Source organism: Rhinichthys klamathensis, unplaced genomic scaffold, assembly GCF_029890125.1.
Source record: "Rhinichthys klamathensis goyatoka isolate OS25496 unplaced genomic scaffold, OSU_Roscu_1.1 h1tg000015l_1, whole genome shotgun sequence".
NCBI classification, from domain to species: Eukaryota; Metazoa; Chordata; class Actinopteri; order Cypriniformes; family Leuciscidae; genus Rhinichthys; species Rhinichthys klamathensis.
This window is the reverse complement of record NW_026606567.1, coordinates 2,094,859-2,114,559: the sequence shown is the minus strand read 5'-3', so window position 1 is coordinate 2,114,559 and position 19,701 is coordinate 2,094,859. Positions and strand designations below refer to the sequence as shown.

Here is a 19,701-nt window from a genome sequence, read left to right as displayed (position 1 = left end):
AAATCGAACGGCTCAATTTGAAGCAGGGGAAAACATATAAGGAGATTAAAACAAAAACACTGGATGGATTTTTATCATTTTATGATGGTTGTGTACAGGCACTGCCAACACACATTTCAGTACAATCAACTTGTAAAAGTGCATGTACCATTATATGACCCCTTTAAAGTTACACACAGATTGTCAGACTTTTGAACACATTTCCCTCAGAATGATGGTACCTACAATGAAATAGAGGCTATGAGAGAGAGGCACACAGGAATATTTCCTGATCAAAAATGTAGGGGTGTGGTTAAAATCAGTCTCAGCCAATGGACTAAAACACACACTGTGTCGGTAGTGACATGAAAATCCGGGACACATTTTTTTACATAAAGTTTCATGATTTAAAAATAAAACTTCACTTTTTAAAATAAATCAAAAAGATATTTTAGATAATGTGTTTTTTTTGGTTGTGGGGCAGCAGTTTGCACCAATTCTGTAGAATGGCCCAAATATGCTTTTGAAGAGAGACTATTTTACAAGACTCCTTGATTTAACATGTGCACAGGAAGTAGCATTCTATAATAACATTTCACTGCACTACATTGTTACTATTAACCTACTGATACCTTAACACATCTGAATAAGGTTATTTAAACTGCTAGTGATCTTGCTGTACTGCTTGCAGGAGTAACAGGATGCTTAATGGATGTATGGACATTCAAATAAAACTTTAAAAATAACTTTGTGTTGTGTTTTTGATTAACATGTAGTTTCGAAACCATGTATGCATTTACAAATATGACCACAGTTTATTAGCTGTAAATATTGCCAATCTGTTCAAAGAGAGAACATAATAACCATAGATTTGAATAACAATAATGATTATGTTGTTGTTATTATTATTTTATAAATTAATGCAAACTCCTGTGACCTCACATTTTGATTTTGAAAATTGGGTGGATGATGAAACTTAATCATTAATTGTTTTTATTTATTTATTTTATGACTGCTGGCTATAGCTAAGTTAGGCCATTAGTTGTTATCTGGGTATGGACTGATGTTTTGGCGGGGGGAAAAAAACTATGAAAGGGAATATTAAGCTTTAAAAAATATGCGAAATAAATTAAAAGGTGCGAATTTTTTCGCATCTAAAATGTAATAATGCGTTTCATTGCAACATTCCCTTCAAGTTGTAAAGACTTTAAACTTGAAGTACAAAAAATAAACGCGTTTTTGATTTATTTTGATCCTCGCGACTTCCCGTTAACATGCAGCCAGCGCGAGCATCATAATAATACGCGGGGTGCATTTATACGCCTTTACTGTCTTTTCTAATTGTGTCATATCTTAGACGATTTGTAAGTCTTTTCGAAGAAGACAACAGCAGTTGCTTTTAATGCATGTTTTGCCGCGTATTAGAGAAACTGAGAAGTGATGAGCTAGAGTTTGAAGAGACTTGAGTGCGTCATTGTGAGGAGCGGTTGCGACTTCATCTTGGATCAGTCAGATCCTCTAGTCTGAGAAACTCTAAACAAACCTTTAGCGAATCTCTAGTCTGGTCAGTCAGAGACAGAACTGATAGATTATGTCGGAGATGATGGAGGGAGTGTGTAATGGAGAGGAGCAGGAGGTGACGGCTCAGGCGTGTGTGCTGTCCGAGTTCAGTGAGGGAGCAGAGGCTCGAGCTCTCATCAGCAGCCTGCCGGACATTCATCACGACACGGTCGGCAGAGAGACCACCATCGAGAAATTTGTGGGTAAGAATGATTTTCATGTAGCTACACGATGTCTTGCTAGCTAGCTAGCGGTCTCTCTCTCTCTCTCTCTCTCTCTCTCTCTCTCTCTCTCTCTCTCTCTCTCTCTCTCTCTCTCTCTCTCTCTCTCTCTCTCTCTCTCTATGTCTTGGTATCTTCTAGCTGTCCATCTGCCTGTTTGTTTACCTGTCTGTCTGTCTCTTTAAGTATCTATCTATCTATCTATCTATCTATCTATCTATCTATCTATCTATCTATCTATCTATCTATCTATCTATCTATCGTAGTCAACATTTGAAGTAGATCAAAACCTTTCATCAAAGTTATACAGTGCGTGCAGAATTATTAGGCTCATTGATTTTCTGATCATATTTTTTTTTACCCAGTCACATTTTACTAATTCCAAACCACATTAATTGTAATAACTACTATTAATTGTGTATGTAATCATTTATAAGTGATATATAATTGTTCATGAAGGCTGGAAATTAAACAAAAAACCTTATATTCAGGTGTGCATAATTATTTCTTTTACAGATAAAATAAGCCACAAAAGAGATTTAACTCAGACTGAAAAGTCACACATTATTAAATGCCCATGAGAAGGATGCAATACAAAAAAAAAAATGTATTTAAGGCATGATCATTGGACAGTGAAATGCTCATTGGGTCAGCAGGGTCAGACAAAAACCGGTGGTAAAGGTGAAAAATTAGGTTAAGAATCCTAAAAAACGACCCCCTCTTAATAAGAATCACAAGCTGAAGTGTAGTAAAGTACATGAATTTATAGGTTTTATAGACCGACAGATTGAGAGTGACTCTTGTCTTGAAGGACCAGCACCACATCCTCTTGTACCATTGTTTGAAGAATTCATCTTCCAGAATCTGGCAGTAAGTTTTGTGAGTTCATTTTTAGTCCGTCTCCTACCCTGAAGACTAAAAATGAACTCCCAAAACTTGAAATCTGTAAAAGAAAACGTGTCTAATAATTATGCGCACCTGAATCTAAGGTGTTTTTAATTTCCAGCCCTCCTGAACAATTATATATCACTTATAAATGATTAAATACAAAATTATAGTAGTTATTTAGATTTAATGTGGTTTGGAATTGGTAAAATATGCCTGAAAAAAAATATGATCAGAAAATGAACGTGCCTAATAATTCTGCACACACTGTAGGCTATATGAATTTTTTAACAATACCGTTCTTGTCTTAGAACAACATCGATTAACTTTTTTTGATCTAATTCAAATGTTGACTATTCTATCTATCTATCTATCTATCTATCTATCTATCTATCTATCTATCTATCTATCTATCTATCTATCATCTGCCTGTTTACCTGTCTGCGTCGGTCTATCTCTTTAAACATATCTGTCTTTCTCTGTCTGTCTGTCTATGCTATTGAGTATTGTAATGCAAAGGTGAAGTATAACATAAAAGATATAGCAAAATGTCAAGTCATGCTTTGGGTTGCTGTTGCAGTTATGATGGATCGCTACCAGGAGCAGCCACATCTTCTGGACCCTCACCTGGGTAAGAGGAAGTATCATGGATGTGTTGGACATGATGATTGTGTTCTGTGTTTGAACGCTGTTTGTAACGCTGCTGTATATGCCGTTGTTCAGAGTGGATGCTGAGTATGCTGTTAGAGATGATCCGCAATGAGAAGTCACCACCTCTTCTGGTCCATCTCTGTTTCAAATTCCTCTATATCATCTCAAAGGTAAGATGGTGCACGGCTCTTTAAGTTGGACTGATCATCTCTTTAAAAGGGAGATTTGTGACTGAATTTCTGGTGCTTTCGTAGGTCAGAGGCTACAAGATTTTCATGCAGCTGTTCCCCCACGAGGTGTCGGACGTTCAGCCAGTTCTGGACCTTTTATGCAGACAGGACCAAAAAGACACTGAGGTGAGCTGGTCCCACAGTTTATAGCAGGGGTGGGCAAGTAAGTTTGGCATCGGGCCAAACAAAGTTTTGCCACTAGATGGCGGGCCAGAATAGTCAAATAAATTAATTGACGATTGCCTGTGTGACAGACTGTTAAAGTGTCTTTTGTAACTGGTAGTGAGCTGTTACTCTGTATTAAATCCTGTAGTAGGACAGTCTTTAACAAAAAAGCCACATTTGTGTGGCAGTGTCCGGGTTTTACGCTGGATAAATTAATAAAGCAGTAGTGACACGTAACCTGGCAAGTATCTTCATTCACCAACTTGCAACACACAAATATGTATATGAAGAGTTTGGTTCCAAAACGCAATAAATCCATTTAGATTAATTTGAGTAAAAATGGGTTTTCTTTACTAAGAAAGTGGAAAAACGAAAAACCACTATTTTCTGTTTCAAACTTTCACATAGCATTTGTAGGTCATAATTAAAAAAAAAAATTAAATCCAGGTTTTGATTTTCAAAGATTTACTATAAACACTGATTATTTTTTCCCCCAAAATGCAATAAATCCATTTAAAAAAAAAAAAAAATCAAAATGCAATTAATCCATTGAATCAATATAAAAGGTTTTTTTTTTCATATTGAAACTGTTGAAAATACACAACAACGTAAGTTTATTAGTATAATATTTTTATTAACAACTGTAAAGAAGATTGAAAACATTTTACCTCCTCCCGAGTGCCTCATCTTCTTAAAGGAGAACTCCGGCGCAAAATGAACCTTTGGTCTAATTACACATTGTTACCTAGTCAACCGTTATCTGAGATTTGTTTTCATGATTATCGAATGTAAATAGTTTTATCTCTAAAAACAGTTTAGCCTATAAAGCTAGTATAACGCTAGTATATTGGGCATAGTGTAATGACAAATAAAAATCGCTTGTTAATACCACTAACAAGGCTGAAAATAGCCCCACACTAACACGGTAGCATAATGAGGGTCCCTACCTTCAAACCGAAGCATTGAGAACTTTGTCAGTGTCCAGACAGTTTAATAAGAAGATATTTTAAACATACAGTCAACTTCGCGTATACAGGCAGAAGCCATCTTTGAAATACAGTCTCTACCAGTTGATCTACGAACGCCGATCCAAGTGCGCTGGTGAGATGTGAACGAGCTATAAGTTGTGATAAGGTGAGCGCGAACAGCAGGCTTGGATCGGCGTTCGTAGATCGACTGGTAAAGACTGTATTTCAAAGATGGCTTCTGCCTGTATACGCGAAGTTGACTGTATGTTTAAAATATCTTCTTATTAAACTGTCTGTACACTTACAAAGTTCTCAATGCTTCGGTTTGAAGGTAGGGACCCTCATTATGCTACCGTGTTAGTGTGGGGCTATTTTCAGCCTTGTTAGTGGTATTAACAAGCGATTTTTATTTGTCATTACACTATGCCCAATATACTAGCGTTATACTAGCTTTATAGGCTAAACTGTTTTTATAGATAAAACTATTTACATTCGATAATCATGAAAACAAATCTCAGATAACGGTTGACTAGGTAACAATGTGTAATTAGACCAAAGGTTCATTTTGCGCCGGAGTTCTCCTTTAATCTCCTTACGTAAATGATTCGATTTCGATGCCTTACGTTTCTTACCCACCGCAGAAACAACCACAGGTTCATCAATGCCGTCAAAATTATTCATTTTTTGTTTGTTGATCGAAAAGTACAAAATAGATAAGAAAAACTAGGAAGTCGGGTGTATTTAAGGCGCTGCCGTTACTGTTTTCATTGCGTGGAATGGTGCGTTGTGATTGGTTGAGAGCGGATATATCGCATTCTGCAGAGAAGGGAGACTGGCATTTGTCGCGGTTTGGAAAGAAAGGGAGAAAACATGACAGAATAACACGGTGGATATCGCATTTTACTTAAAATTAAACATTGACTTTTCAATATCAACCAGATACAATACTGATTTTTGCAGTAACAATTTTTTTTCTAAATGCCGTTTATCGCGTTTTGGAACCAAACTCTTCATATATAGCCTTGCTAAAACACAAATATGTGGGAGACGCGGAACTCCAAAAATAAGAGGACTTGATTAAGCCCATTAATGGCATGTTTGAGTCATGCTCTTAACAAACTATGTTTTATTTCCTCTTTCCATATTGTGAATAATAAATGTGTATCATTTACAGTTACACAATGGAGCCTAATTTATTGTAATAATTATTTGACATAGCCTACTTTTACACTCAGAATTATTCCTTGGCATCCTCACGTACTAAACTTCATTTAGTACATGCCTGTACACGCCTGTTGCCGACCCCTGGTTTATTGGGTCTTTTTTTATTTTTATTTTTATTTATAAATGTACTTTCGTGTCTGTGTCCATTTTACAGATTCTCAATGATCCTTAGAATTTAACAAGACATTATTTGCAGCTGTGAATCAATGTAAACACTACATACACAAATTTGAGTAATTACACTACATACTCATCGATTGGAGAAGCTTTCTCAGCATCAGGTGGTTCGGACAATTTGTTTGAAGACCATTTAAATATGAAAGGTTTACATTTTGTGCATTTAAATGTAAGGAGTTTATTACCTAAGATTGATGAATTTAGGTGGTTACTTAAGAATTGTAAAGTGGGGATTTTTTTTTTTTTTTTTTTTTGCCTAACAGAAACATGGTTAGATTCATCAGTGATAATGAAATTGGTGTTGAAAATTATAACATAATTAGGAAGGATCGCAACAGACAAGGAGGGGATGTTTGTATTTTTATTAGATCGGATATTAATTTTAAGGTGTTAGATATTAATGTTGAACATGAGTTATTGTTTTGGACTTGTTAATACCTGCGATTAAACCTATATTGTTTGGAGTTTATCGTAGTCAAAAAGACTTTTATGTGGGACTTGAGTTCATAATTCACTAAAGAATGTGTTAGTATGGGGGATTTTAATACTGATATGTGTAAAAGAATAGGGGATAATTATAAGGCTCTGCAGTCATTATGTAAATTATTTAATTTAACCCAAATTATAAACAAATCTACTAGAGTTTGGGAAGCTGGGGAAAGTACCATAGACCTTATTTTGATGTCTGATGTATATAATATTTCTCAGAAAGGAGTAATTGAATATGGCATTAGCGAATAGCGATCACTATTATCTTCTGTACTAGGAAGCGTAGTAAATTAAATTTAATAATCATAAAACAGTATGTACTAGATTGTTAAAAAAAGTATAGCATTGAAGTATTTAAAGATCAACTTAAGAGAGTTACATTTAAATGACATTTGTAATACCTCAATAGTTGATGATGCTTGGATACATTTTAAAGTTTTATTTCTTAAAGTATTGGACCTTAGACAGGTGAGAGTGAAGCAGAGATCGAGTCCTTGGATGACTCACGAAATAATGGAATTACTAAAAAGCAGAAATAAGGCTCTTTCAATTTATAGGAGAACTAAGAGACCAGATGATTATGAGACATTTTAAGCACTTCGAAATTTAGGTCAGAAGTCTATAAAGGATGCAAAAAGTAATTTTATAAAGGAACAAATTCAAAGTAAATAAGGAAGATCCAAACATTTTGTGGAAGGTGCTGAACAGGTTCCAATCGATTGGTAAATCAAAGTATAGTGCATCAAAATTAGGATTAGATATAAATGGTGAGATTGGGTTTGATAAAAGAGTTGCTAATACATTTTATTTATTATTTTCATCAATTGCAAAGAGCTTAGTAGATAACCTCCCTCTGTCTAAGGGGATGTATGGAATTGATTTTGTTAAGAAATTTTATCAAAAAAAGGAGTGTTGCTTAAGTCTTTTGTTTTTACTAAAGTGACAGTAAATGAAATTACTAATATGTTAGAAAATATTCAGGTGTCTGTCAACTGGGCTAGATGGTATTTCAGCTAAATTTTTTAGAGATGCTGCAGATATTATATCTCCAACATTCACATTTATTGTGAATCTTCCTTTAGAAAAGGGTTTAGTCCCATCTGACATGAAGATAGCCAAGGTTATTCCATTATACAAGTAAGGAAATAGACATGATCCTGGAAATTACCGTCCAATCTCCATTCTTAGTGTGGCTTCAATTTTTTTAGAAAAGATTGTGCATAAACAAATGTATCAGTATGCAAGAATGGTTTAATTTATGATTTCCAATCAGGTTTTAGAAGATCTTATTCGACTGATACTATACTTTATTTAACAGATTTTATAAGGAAGCAAACTGATGGAGGTAAAATGTGTGGAATGGTACTCTTAGATCTTCAAAAAGCTTTTGACACAGTGATTCATTCAATACTGTTAGATAAATTAAGTGGCGTGGGTTTTTCAAGTATGGTGATAGCCTTGTTGAACTCTTATTTAACTGGGAGAATTCAAAGGGTAGAAATTAATGGGATTCTTTCTGAGGAAACGATTATTAATAATGGAGTTCCTCAGGGAAGTGTCTTAGGCCCTCTTTTATTCCTCCTATACATATAAATGATATGCTTGAGACTGGCTCTCTGCAAATAAACTATTATTGCAATTACAGGGTTCCAGACTGCGACCAAATTGGTCGCATATGCGACCATTTTTTGAGAATGTGCGAGTTGAAATGTTATGTGGTCGCATTTGTGCGAGTGGACGCTCGAGCAACAGAACGCCGTTGTATCAGCTGCTGCAGTCCGTAACTTATGTTCAAAATGAACGAGTAGGCTACATCATGAATCCATTTTCCAAACCGTGTTTTTGACTTATCCTGAATCCCTACGGTACGCCTATAATAAGTGTTTATATTCGGACTATTTTATCCCGGGCTCGTCTCGGCTGCGGAGTAGCCCAGTGCCTGCGTGACTCGCCATAGACATTAACAGAGGGAAGTTCCGTCTACAATGTTCTTCCGCAAGACACGTGCAGTTTATTTATTGACGAACTTAGACGTCACGCGCATTGCACACTGATGGTGGAACGCGCCAATTACGAATTCACGAATTAAGGCATATAAAAATGATAAAAAATGGTCTCACGAAACACAGAGCCCCTTCCTCCTACGTCTTTTCAGCGGTTATATTTTCCTCTGTCGAGCGATTACTCTTCATGATCGCTCGACAGAGGAAAAGGAAATTATTATAAAATGCAGAAGGTAAGCAGTGTGAGATTTCTGCTTTTTGTTCCAACTATAAACTTTGATAACGAAAAATCTGTATCAGTTTATTATAATACTCTAATCTTTTAAAATGTAATGCATACATTTGAATGTTTAATGATTTTTAAAAGAAGAAAGATGAAAGATAGAAAGATGATGATAGATAGATAGATAGATAGATAGATAGATAGATAGATAGAATATAATTCAAATGTAAAATGCTTAAAATTACAGATTAAAATTACTGTCCAAAATCCATGAAAATCCTGAAATTTGGCAATGATAATTAATATATTACAGGTATTTCTGCTGCAACCCAGAAAGCCTTTGCTAGCCTTGGTCCATTAAAACCACTATTCATCAGCATGCATTGATTAATCCCATGGCATATAGCAAAAAAAAAAAAGTGTGACCAAATCATATGCTGGTGCGACCAAATGAGAAAAGTTAGTCTGGAGCCCTGAATTAGGTAAAACAGAAGCCATGTTATTTGGGTCTAAAAGTAAACTGAACAAGGTTTCTAACATGTCTATCAAGGTTAGTAAGGCTAATGCTCGAACAAAATTTCTTGCTAGATATGTTAGTTTTATGGATAAACACAATTTTAAACTACTCGCTTCATGTTTAGTGCAATCCCTGAGTAGCATATTTTAAACTAAAAATGGTACACGATAATCAATAAAAGAGCTCCTACACATTTTCACCTATTTCTCTTGGGTAAGTGAGAGACATCTTTATAATACTAGGCAAAATCTCATGGATATTACATTATATTGTTTTAAAACTAGGTCTTTTGAGTACTCGGGCTCAATTGTGGAATTTGTTGCCTCTGGATATCAAAAGTAATTCTAATATGGTTGGTTTTAGACAGTGCGAATGTTAAAAGTTGGTTATTAGATTGTTTTAGTGATGAATCTGTATTAGTGTATTGTGTGGATGTTTAATTGTGAACTTTGTAAATGTGAAAACGTATTGTAGCTTTGTATTTATAATAGTATGCAATGCCAAAGTCACCTGTCACTATGAGTGAAGTCTGTGCTTTACATCAAGGACCGCAATGGAAACAATGAGTGTATTTCACTACTTTCTGTGTCTTAATAAATCAAATCATATCAAAATGCATTAATCTGTCTAAGGTGAGAAAGTTGCAGAGTTCAGAAGGATTTTTTTTTTTACAGCTTGGTTTCAGTAAATGCTCTTTTTGTCCTAGGAAGGAAGTTTTGAGTTCTAAAAGTTACTGTATGCTTTCATAATGCTACAGGAAATAAAGAAATGTAACTTTTTTCTGTTATAACCACATGATTTATTTCTCTGCATTTTGGCAAAGAGCCACATTTATCTGAAGAAATATTGCAGGTTAATGAGGTTATGAACTTAAGGAACTTGATGACAACAGACAAAAATTGTAATTTGTTATCAGTTGCACTTATGCGAGCGTTCAGAAGTGCGGGTACCAAGTTAAATCTTTGCTTGGCACTACCGATACTATAGGAATGTCTTAACTTTTGAGCCCACCGCTTTTGAACTAGTCTCTTATTTCAGACTTTATGTCCTAACATTGATCAATCAGGCATTTTTATATATTGTTATTTGTATCTATCAAGTAAGAAATGACCACTGAATAGCTTCAGGCAGTAACTAGTGGAGCAGGTCAACATTTCTCATGTCTGGAAAAATGCCATCCATGTGTTTTTTGTAATTTATCCTTCCCAAAGCACAAAAGTTATACATCATCTAGTTATTGACTGTATGTTTCTGTATTAGACCTGGGAAACACGCTACATACTCCTCCTCTGGCTCTCGATGACATGTCTCATTCCCTTTGACTTGTCCCGTCTGGACGGCCACATGTCCGCTGACCCCGGGCTGAACAGAGAGACCATAATGGATCGTATTCTGGCTGTTGCAAAGGTAACATCCACAATCACAGGCCACCATAGACAACATCTGTATTATTAATTAATAATTGTACTAATATATATATTTGCAGTCCTTTCTCATAGTCAGTGACAAATCTCGAGATGCTGCATCAGTCCTTGTATCAAAGTAAGTTGCATGTTATTTGTTATTCCTCTATGTGTGTGTTTATTATCTGGGTAGAGCTGGGCTTACAGTGCTGGTCAGAATTATTTGCCCCCTTGGTAAATATGATCAAAGATGGCTGTAAAAAAAATAATCTGCATTGTTAATCCTTTTGATATTTTATTTAAAAAAATAGCACAAATCTATGCTTTCATTGAAGTAAAGTAATTGAAAGTGGGGGGAAATCACAGTATGAAATAAATGTTTTTCTCCAAAACACGTTGGGAACAATTATTTGCCCCCTTTTATTGAATACATTTTGCTACCTCCTTTTTCCAAGATAACAGCTGTGAGTTTTCTCCTATAATGCCTGATGAGTTTGGAGATCCTTCAGATTCCCAGATCCATGTTGGCGCTGCTTCTCTTCAGTTCAGCCATGAACTGAAGAGAAGCAGCGCCAAATAAATAAAATATCAAAAGGATAAAAAATGCGGAATGCGGATTTATTTTTTACTGCCATCTTTGATCATATTTACCAAGGGGTCAAATAATTCTGACCAGCACTGTAAATATTTAGATGTAAATATTGAGTTTGTTTTTAATTGGCCTTTATTTGTTTACTTTTTTTTTTTTTTTTTAAAGATTGTAATTATACAAGATTCACCATGCCTCTGTGTATGAGACAGTTAAGGCTGATTTAATAGTTACTCTCATTTACTGGTACACTTTAGTACTCAGCCTTTGAGCTGGTAAGTTCATTCCAAACGGTTAATTTCAATGACTTTATTCCAAACACTGATTGAGTGATTCATTTGTGCCATAACTTATAAGTCTCCATGTATTAAAACGTTTTAGTACACTATATAAACATGTATATGTTGCTGTTTAGTACTTTTGTCTAATAATGTACAATGTATTGGTGCTTATAAATGATTTCTATCATTCATTTAGTGAAAAGAAGTGTGGAAAACATGCTTCATTAAATATTTTATTTTTTAGCGTAAATGGCTGTTTGGTTTAAATTATAATTTAAAAAAAAAAGTGTCATAAAATAAGGTGTATTAAAAATGATTTCCGATGATATAATATCCAAAAGTGGGTGTTTACTGCAAACTATTGCCAGCTTTACTCGCTGAGCAGTAGAGGGCACTGTTTAAACACGTGTAGATGATCTCTTTGCTTGAAAGATTTGTATTATCTGCACAGGTTTGTGACCCGTCCAGATGTGAAGCAGAAGCGTTTGGGTGATTTTCTGGACTGGTGTCTGACCACCATATCTCAGACCAGTGAAATGAGCATGGAGGGAACTGTGGCCCTCGATGGAGCTTTGCAGTCCCTGGTGAGCCTCCAATCCACTGTTTATCTCTCATATAGGGCTGTTTACATCCACCACTTCCTCCCTTTCTTTTCAAGATGTCAAACATGCAAATGCTTGGCAATAACAATCCAAGCTGTTTCACATAAAACCCCCTGAGATTTCATTAAATTAATTAATAATAAATTAGATAAATGTAGAGTAGGTTTCAAGGGTGGATAAACATAAAATGCACGGTTGCAGTTACAGTTGGTCTGTAAACACACACACACACACACACACACACTTGTGCATTATTAATTCTATTTTATCTTTAACCATCTCCTCTTTATTGTGATGCTCCACAACAGACATTCTACTGAATATAAGTAACTTTGCAACTACATGTCAACTTATTCTAACTCTAACCCTACCAGTCTACTAATACTCTACTAACACTCTAATGAGAGTTAGTAGACATGTTGGTGCAACGTTACTTATAGTCAATAGAATGTGTTAAAGGGACCATCAAAATAAAGTGAACCCTTTTTTTCTAGCTGATGAACAATAAAAACAATTGATAGCCAATCAGAATCCATTCTGCTTGAGCATTAGAGAGATAGATAACAACTGCAGCGCATGCTTAACAATAAACAACGATATTATCTATTGGTGTGCACACTAATATAGTTTTTGTTGTAGTTATTGGTGTGAACGGCCCTTTAAGCTTATACTGTAATTCCTGCACTGGTTTAATAGCTGCACATACTTTGCAACCGTTACCTGCCAGATGTCACATGCCCTCCTACCTGTATTTTTCAGTGCTGTGTTAAAACACTCATAATTGATCATTTTAGTGACTGATCGTTATCAGAATTTTGTTGTTGTTGTTGTTGCAAGGGGTCATCCTACATGGTTTAAAGTCCAGACATCTGTGAAAACAATCCTGCAGTTGTTATTCTTTTGTGAAGCATGTCTCTCTATCGCCCGAGGTGCTCAAAACTGGCTCTGTGTGTTGGGAATGCCTGAGGTACTAAAACTGCCATCAATGATTTGCATAAAGGCTTTAAGTGCTACAAGGCAGGGAGCAGGAACATGTGCGGTGCACACTTGATAATTACAAGATACTGCTGCTGGCATTAAGCGTAACTGTTTTCAGCATTTTTCAAGACACGTTGCAAATTGTTTTAGTTCATTTTAATAAATTTGACTCCACATCAATCTAATGATATGTAGGTAAAGTATTGCTCAAAGATTTTTAATGAGTAGTTCGGTATTTCCCAACCAGGGGTATACCTATGTGTACCGCAGGACTTCAGCAAACACTGCATCCATTCTAATCAAGTAATGATTTCTCACCAGGCCCAGCTCTTCAAGCATGGGAAACGTGATGACTTCCTGCAGTATGGTGTGTATATGTTTTCTAGGTCTTTCTTTGGTCTCTATAAAGCCAAAACATACAAATAGATAAATGTTTGCTAGTCTTTACCTGACCCTTCGTTCACAGCCCCCACAGTGCTTCAGTGCCTGAACCAGAAGAGAATAGCTGAAAGTAACCAAGCCACGTTGCGTAAGCTGGGAGTAAAAGTTGTCCAGAGACTTGGCTTGACCTGTCTAAAACCACGTTTGGCCAAATGGAGGTAATGTGACCGACTGACAAAACAAAAACATAAAAATGAAACAAGGAATGCTCAAAAGTGTCAGCCTGTTTGTAAGCATTTTGTATGACTGCATCCAGATACCAGAGAGGAAGTCGATCACTCGCAGTCAACCTGGCCCTGTCTTCTGTCATTGGAAGTGTTGAGGATACAAAACCTGATCTAGAGTCTGTCAGTCAGGAGGAAGACTATGACATACCTCAGGAGGTAGAGAATGTCATTGGTAAGTATTCAGGCATATTTCCATTTCTGTTTGCTAAATATTTAAATGCTATCTTGTTACTGCTAATTTTCTTATTCATTATTGCAGAACAACTGTTGATGGGACTGAAAGACAAAGAGACAATAGTGCGATGGTCTTCTGCAAAGGGGTGAGAACAGTCAAGTTTATTAAATACACTTTGTTTGATTTTGTCTGCCTTGGCTTGGTATGACAGTGCCATATTTTAGTGCCACATTTCTCTGTAATAATCTCTAGTACTAAAATGATTCCTGTTTTAACTGGTCTTTCTCTTTTTAACCACCTGCAGGATTGGAAGGGTGACTGGTAGACTACCTAAAGAGCTCGCGGATGAAGTGGTTGAATCTGTTTTGGAGTGTTTCAGGTGTGGCATGATATAACAGGAGGCTGAGATGTGATGATGTGAATCTCATCAAATACTTAGTAAGGTATTTTTTCTGCATATTGCAGTTTCCAGGAAACAGATAATGCATGGCACGGGGGCTGCCTGGCTCTTGCAGAGCTAGGCCGGAGAGGACTCCTGCTTCCTTCGCGTCTTTCAGATGGTTGGTTTGTATTCTTTTTTATTCTCTATTGCAGGGGTCGGCAACCTTTTTGTCATAAAGTGCCATTTTTAAGTGACGCTATATGCAAATTCAGGTTCGCATGATATGACCTGCATTTTATTTATCATTAGCTAATTTCAAGAGTGGCATCAACACTGGTAAGATAATTTACTGTCACTACTTTAAATGAAGACAACTGTGAGTTGAGCTTCAGAATGTAAGCTGAACTTTCAGTTTCATTTGCAGCAGGTTGCACGTCGGCTTTCTGAAGAGATGCTCAGCCATATCTGAGGCGATGCGTGTTGCAGCAGCGCTGTCATATCTGTAAACTGGCAGGCGTTATGACGCGCTCTCGCATGTTATTATTATTATTTTTTTTTTACCATTTTAGGAAGAGTAAAATTTACATTTGTGACTTTAACAATCAGATGCATTTTGTTCAGTTTCATCTTGAATATGAAAAAGTGTCCTCTCTGTCGGAGGGCATTTGTCTCACGATTGGATAGCTTTCCAATCAGAGAAAACACATGAAGTGACCAGGTACGCACGAACGGAGTTTCCACATGCATTACAGTCATTTTAATATGTATAGAATGTTTAATAAGGACTCTATACACTTGGTTGAAATGTATAGCATTAACTATTTGCAGCGGAACGAGCTGTAAGCTGTCATTTGGATAACTTGTTTGCGCTGATGCGCAGTGGTCGCGCTAATGGTTTGTTAGAGCTGCACGCTTTCATTGACTTGTGCAGTTTAATTCTCACACTTTAATAGTATAAATAACTCCTAACTTAATAAAACAAGCTGTTACTACGAGGAATTATTACATCAAAATGTTGATCTGTATGCAGGTGGGAAGTATGTTACTTTATCTGAATGAAATACATACACCTCTCTCGCGCTTGCTTGCGTGTCAGCGATTAACCCTCCGCGTGCCTTAGGTTGCCGACCCCTGCTCTATTGTATTACATTTGCAAACTATTGGTTTTAAGTTTACCCACTGACATCAATTATTGCTATAATCTTCTTTATCTAAACATTGTAAGTCCCCTTGACCGTACTCAGTACAAAGCATTCATAAGCAAACATACTTCACTTTATGCAAACACCTTATTCAAATACTGCAAGTTTGACAAGCTTCTTTATTAAAAAAAGAAAAAAAAAGAGAAAGAAATGCCACCACCCAGCTCCCTTTAATGAATTGATACATACTTTTGTAAGTCTGTCAAAGAGCGTAAGATTTTCAGTATACAAAATGGGGTGCCTTCTTGTTCCAAATGAGTGCATAATGTTGTATTTTGGAAGTATCTACATTTGCATGCATTAGCCAGATGCTTTTATAAAAGCAACTTACATTGGATTAAATTTATACATTTTACCAATTATGAATAGTCTTTTAATTGATCCCATGATGGCTGAAAGATGTTGACCATCTCTTCCTGTAATGTCTCTTGAGTATTGATATTTTCACTGGGACTCCTTTCTATAAAGATTTTAATTGCAGCAGTCCATTCTTTGAAATCTCTGCATCAACAGTTTTGCGACCTCTTTCTTTGAGTTCGGGACGGTTCTTTTACCCTTGCTCTTTTCGTATTGTGCCTCAGATGTCTGTTGTTTGGCCGTTTTTGTCCCAGCACCCGTGTGTTCTGTTTCGGTATGTCTGGAGTGTCTTTTACTGGGCAGTTGTCTGGGGGAGGAAGGTGATGGCTGTTCTGGCCCTCGGCCATTTCTTGTTGATCAATAGAGGAGTCCTTGATAATGTCCCTTGAGCTAGCTAGCTGACACAGAGCAAAGGCCGCTGAGTGCCTCTGGTCACATGGGTCTAGGTCTTGTTTTCTGGGTGAAGCAATTGTGGATTCCTCAGCGTTTATGATGGTTTGTCTTTCTGGAGTTTCAGAGCCTGTGGTGTTGGGCAAGGCTTGGTTGTTGGACTGTCCCCTGAGGCAGAGGTTGAGCGGTGCATCTTGACTACTTTCTGAATCATAATGGACCTCTCGGTCAGAGTAGTGGTGTGTCATGTGACTGGATACGGCCTGGTCCCTCTTTGAAAGGTTTAGAGGACCTGGCTCCTCCTCATTTTCTTCGTCCTCTCCCTTTTCTGATGAAATCTCACTGCCTCTTGCAGAATCTGTGGTTTGTGGGTCATTGCTAGAAAGAGAAAACAAGATACAAATGTTAAGACTGGGGAAACCATTAACTTGCTTTATTTGACCGTCATGCAAAAAGTGTCTTTGGGGCCTTTGTCTCACATGGTTTACCTACCTCTCTCTCTTTTGTAACATGTTCTCTTGAGGTTGTCCATATGATTTCTTGGTTAAGTTGTCGGTTGCTGTAGTTGCCCCTTGTAAGACATGCTGTGATTGACTGACAGGGAGTGACTCCCCATGGGAAGCCAGCCTAATTGTAACAGGGATACGCTGGATGACATCTGCGGTACTGGGCCTGTCTGGCGACCCAGAGGCGGCACATCCTGCTAAAGGACTCTGGCGAGTACCTTTGTCTCCTGGACTGTGCTCTTGGACAGCCCTGTCCTCAGGAAGTCTGCTGTAAGAATCCTGATGAGATATGGGGACCAGGTGTCCTCCGTACTCTCGAGGATAAAATCTATTGCTGTATACATCCAGAGGAAGATACCTAGTTCTCTGTAAGGACATGGATAGTTCAGGGTGTTGGTAGACGCTGTAGGGTAGAGGTGGACTGGGTATAATCGAATGAGCATATCTATAGTGATAAGGGTGGAGAAGAGAAGGGCTAGGCGGGACCAAAGGTGATGGCACCAGAGGTCTCTGGGTCTCCCGGGGTGTGAGTTGGTAGGCAGAGGTGTTTGCTTGGTTGTGTGGGTAAGGCGTGTAGAGGGAGTGCAAGGGCCTCTCAGGTACCATGTATGAAGAATAGTCTTGTATTAGAGGAAGAAGAGGTGCTGTGGAGGCAGGTGGGACCCAAGGAGCCATTTGATTGTAGAACTGAGGAATGGATGAAGATGTTTGATCGTCTCTGCGTGGAGACAGAGTTTCACTTTCACCTGTTCGTGCAACTGGTGAGAAAGCCGAAGATAATTTGTTCTGTGCTATGTCTGCACTTTTGTCCCTAATCTCACGAACTGCCTCTGGGACTTGCTTGCTGACCTCCTTGATGGGACATTCAGGCTTTTGTCTTGTTTCTTTAACCATCTCCTCTTGTTCAACCTCGTCACTGACTCTTTCTATAGGTTTGCTGGCTTCAGCTTCCAGGGGTGGCTCTTTACTGTTGTGGTTGAAAGGAAGATTATTCTGGGAAGCTCTGGTTGTTTTTCCTGTCTGTTCCATGCGCTGAGATACCAGAGAGATGGAGTTCTTGCAAAGGTTGTACTTCATGTGGTTGAAGAGATGAGACTTGATGTTGCAGGTGAAGGGACATTGGAAGCACTGATATTTGAATGGTTTGCCAGGAGGGCGTGGAATGTAATGTGGTTTCTTCGGTTTTCTCCCCTGGAGAATGTCCATACTTGTGCAGTTGTTCCAATCCAACACTGTGCGGTTTGTCAGCCTTATCTGGCAACAGAAGAGAAAAAAAATCATTAACAGTTCTGCCACACACTGGACCAGAGCATCTGCTGTTTGTTGGGTCACTAATTTAGGTTCACAGTCCCTTCAGCTTTTCAACTAGTTTGTAGCAGTTCTGTATTGTCCGCTGGCCTGCGTGTTAGCATGGCATGCTCTATCTGCACTAGTGAAGCCAGTGTAGGCCTGTAGAAACATGCTCCCCTTTATCAAAACCTGATGGCGTGGGAAACCACATACACCTGTTTCCCATGACCTCGCTTGCAAGATACAAACTCCAGACATTTAAAAGTTGATCTCACTCACGCTCTAAATGTAGAGAAGCTACCAGAGGAATTAGAACGGAATTTCATCTGTTATAACATTAGTAATCAATTGGACTGCTTCCGTGATTGAAAGAATTGGCTTCTACAATTCTTCACTACAATGATACCTAATGGTCTGGTAAGTGTGCAAAGATTTTGAGGCCTGAAGGTTTGTATTGGGAAGCAGAATATTGAAGAAAGAGATTGCCAGGCAAGTTGTGCAGAAAATGACTCCGCCTTAAGGAACCTGTTTGTCACACGCTGTCGCAAGAAGTGGTGGCTCAGGTTTTGACTCCCATGTTTCATATCAAGCCGCTCCCTCCTTAAGGCACAAAATAAAAGAACGTTTCTGTATTGTGAAATTTTATTTTGCTGTATTATACGCTGTTTCCTGGTTCTTAATCACACTTCTATGGGTACACCGAAATCTTGTGATATTAGCGTAAAACGAGAATTGTTGTAATTTTTTTGACTCTTTAGACACTGGGTATATGTGTACAACCACATTGCAAATACAAAAGAGTCTTTTCTGCCAGATATGGTCTAACAGGTGCATCTGTAGTCAGAAATTTAAACACCTGCTACAAGGTACATCAGCCTTAACAAATGCTAGAAATACAGCAATAAGAACAGTTGCCATTAAAAATCTAAGTGATTTAGCTTGTACAGCCTTACCTGTTATCAGATTCCACGTGATGTTGGAAGTATCGTCAAAGGATTATGTCCACAGCGGAACTCCTGAAGTTTATGACAGTCCAACAGTTTGTCTGATATGATCGTCCTTGAACGCAGGTGTCTGCTCTTTAGGTGTTCTGTCCCGTTTCTGATGAGTCTGATGAGTCTCTTGCTTTCTGAGGTGTTGACTCTGTGGGGTGGAGTCTATGCCCAAGCAGTAGAGCCCTGAGGCAGCATCAATGTACCAAATATTAGGCAAGCCCCAAGCCACGATACATTGCAAGTTTGCCTCCTGTCTCACCTGTTAGTGAGCATCCACATGGACTAGAAGCCAGACAAGACTGTTTTTGGCTTTTGTTTGCCTAAATGGTTGAATTAGCCCAGGAGTGGTAGAGTTAGGTGTGAAGCAGGTTTGAGGATGTTGTCAGAGGGGTGTGGAGATATTGAGGACAAGCAGTGAGATTTGCATGGAGCCAAATGTGTGCCGCACCTGATGTGTCTTTACAGCATGTTTATTAAAATTGTTATTTACGCTGGATCTCAGTTTGTATAAATGTAATGGTAAAGTTTTGTGTTTTGAAATAAATGTTTCATTAATTTGCACATATTGCATGAATCATAAACTCTTAATAC

General features: G+C 37.7%; 2 protein-coding genes across 2 annotated transcripts in view; one reads left to right on the top strand and one right to left on the bottom strand.

The window, feature by feature from the left end:
- The first annotated feature begins 1,242 nt into the window (after positions 1-1,242).
- The window catches only part of tbcd (tubulin folding cofactor D), a 52,943-nt gene continuing 34,484 nt past the window's right edge, over positions 1,243-19,701 (top strand). The window contains exons 1-13 of the mRNA XM_056272504.1: positions 1,243-1,742; positions 3,226-3,276; positions 3,369-3,466; positions 3,551-3,652; positions 10,553-10,699; positions 10,779-10,834; positions 12,017-12,149; positions 13,467-13,512; positions 13,612-13,744; positions 13,843-13,985; positions 14,073-14,133; positions 14,293-14,367; positions 14,454-14,548. Coding sequence (XP_056128479.1) covers positions 1,571-1,742; positions 3,226-3,276; positions 3,369-3,466; positions 3,551-3,652; positions 10,553-10,699; positions 10,779-10,834; positions 12,017-12,149; positions 13,467-13,512; positions 13,612-13,744; positions 13,843-13,985; positions 14,073-14,133; positions 14,293-14,367; positions 14,454-14,548 — 1,312 coding nt within the window. The 5' untranslated portion in view covers positions 1,243-1,570. The remainder of the gene's footprint in view (positions 1,743-3,225; positions 3,277-3,368; positions 3,467-3,550; positions 3,653-10,552; positions 10,700-10,778; positions 10,835-12,016; positions 12,150-13,466; positions 13,513-13,611; positions 13,745-13,842; positions 13,986-14,072; positions 14,134-14,292; positions 14,368-14,453; positions 14,549-19,701) is intronic.
- znf750 (zinc finger protein 750) lies at positions 15,505-19,156 on the bottom strand. Its single transcript, XM_056272595.1, has 3 exons — positions 19,069-19,156; positions 16,812-18,079; positions 15,505-16,697 (listed from the first exon to the last, which is right to left on the bottom strand). The coding sequence occupies exons 2-3, from the start codon at positions 18,029-18,031 to the stop codon at positions 16,079-16,081; spliced, it is 1,839 nt and encodes a 612-aa protein (XP_056128570.1). The 5' UTR covers positions 18,032-18,079; positions 19,069-19,156; the 3' UTR covers positions 15,505-16,078.

Coding starts and splice junctions, on each gene's coding strand:
- znf750 (XM_056272595.1), bottom strand. CDS start 18,031: ATGGACATTCTCCAGGGGAGAAAACCGAAGAAACCACATTACATTCCA. Junction 16,698..16,811: donor ATGTTACAAAAGAGAGAGAG/GTAGGTAAACCA, acceptor TTCTCTTTCTAG/CAATGACCCACAAACCACAG.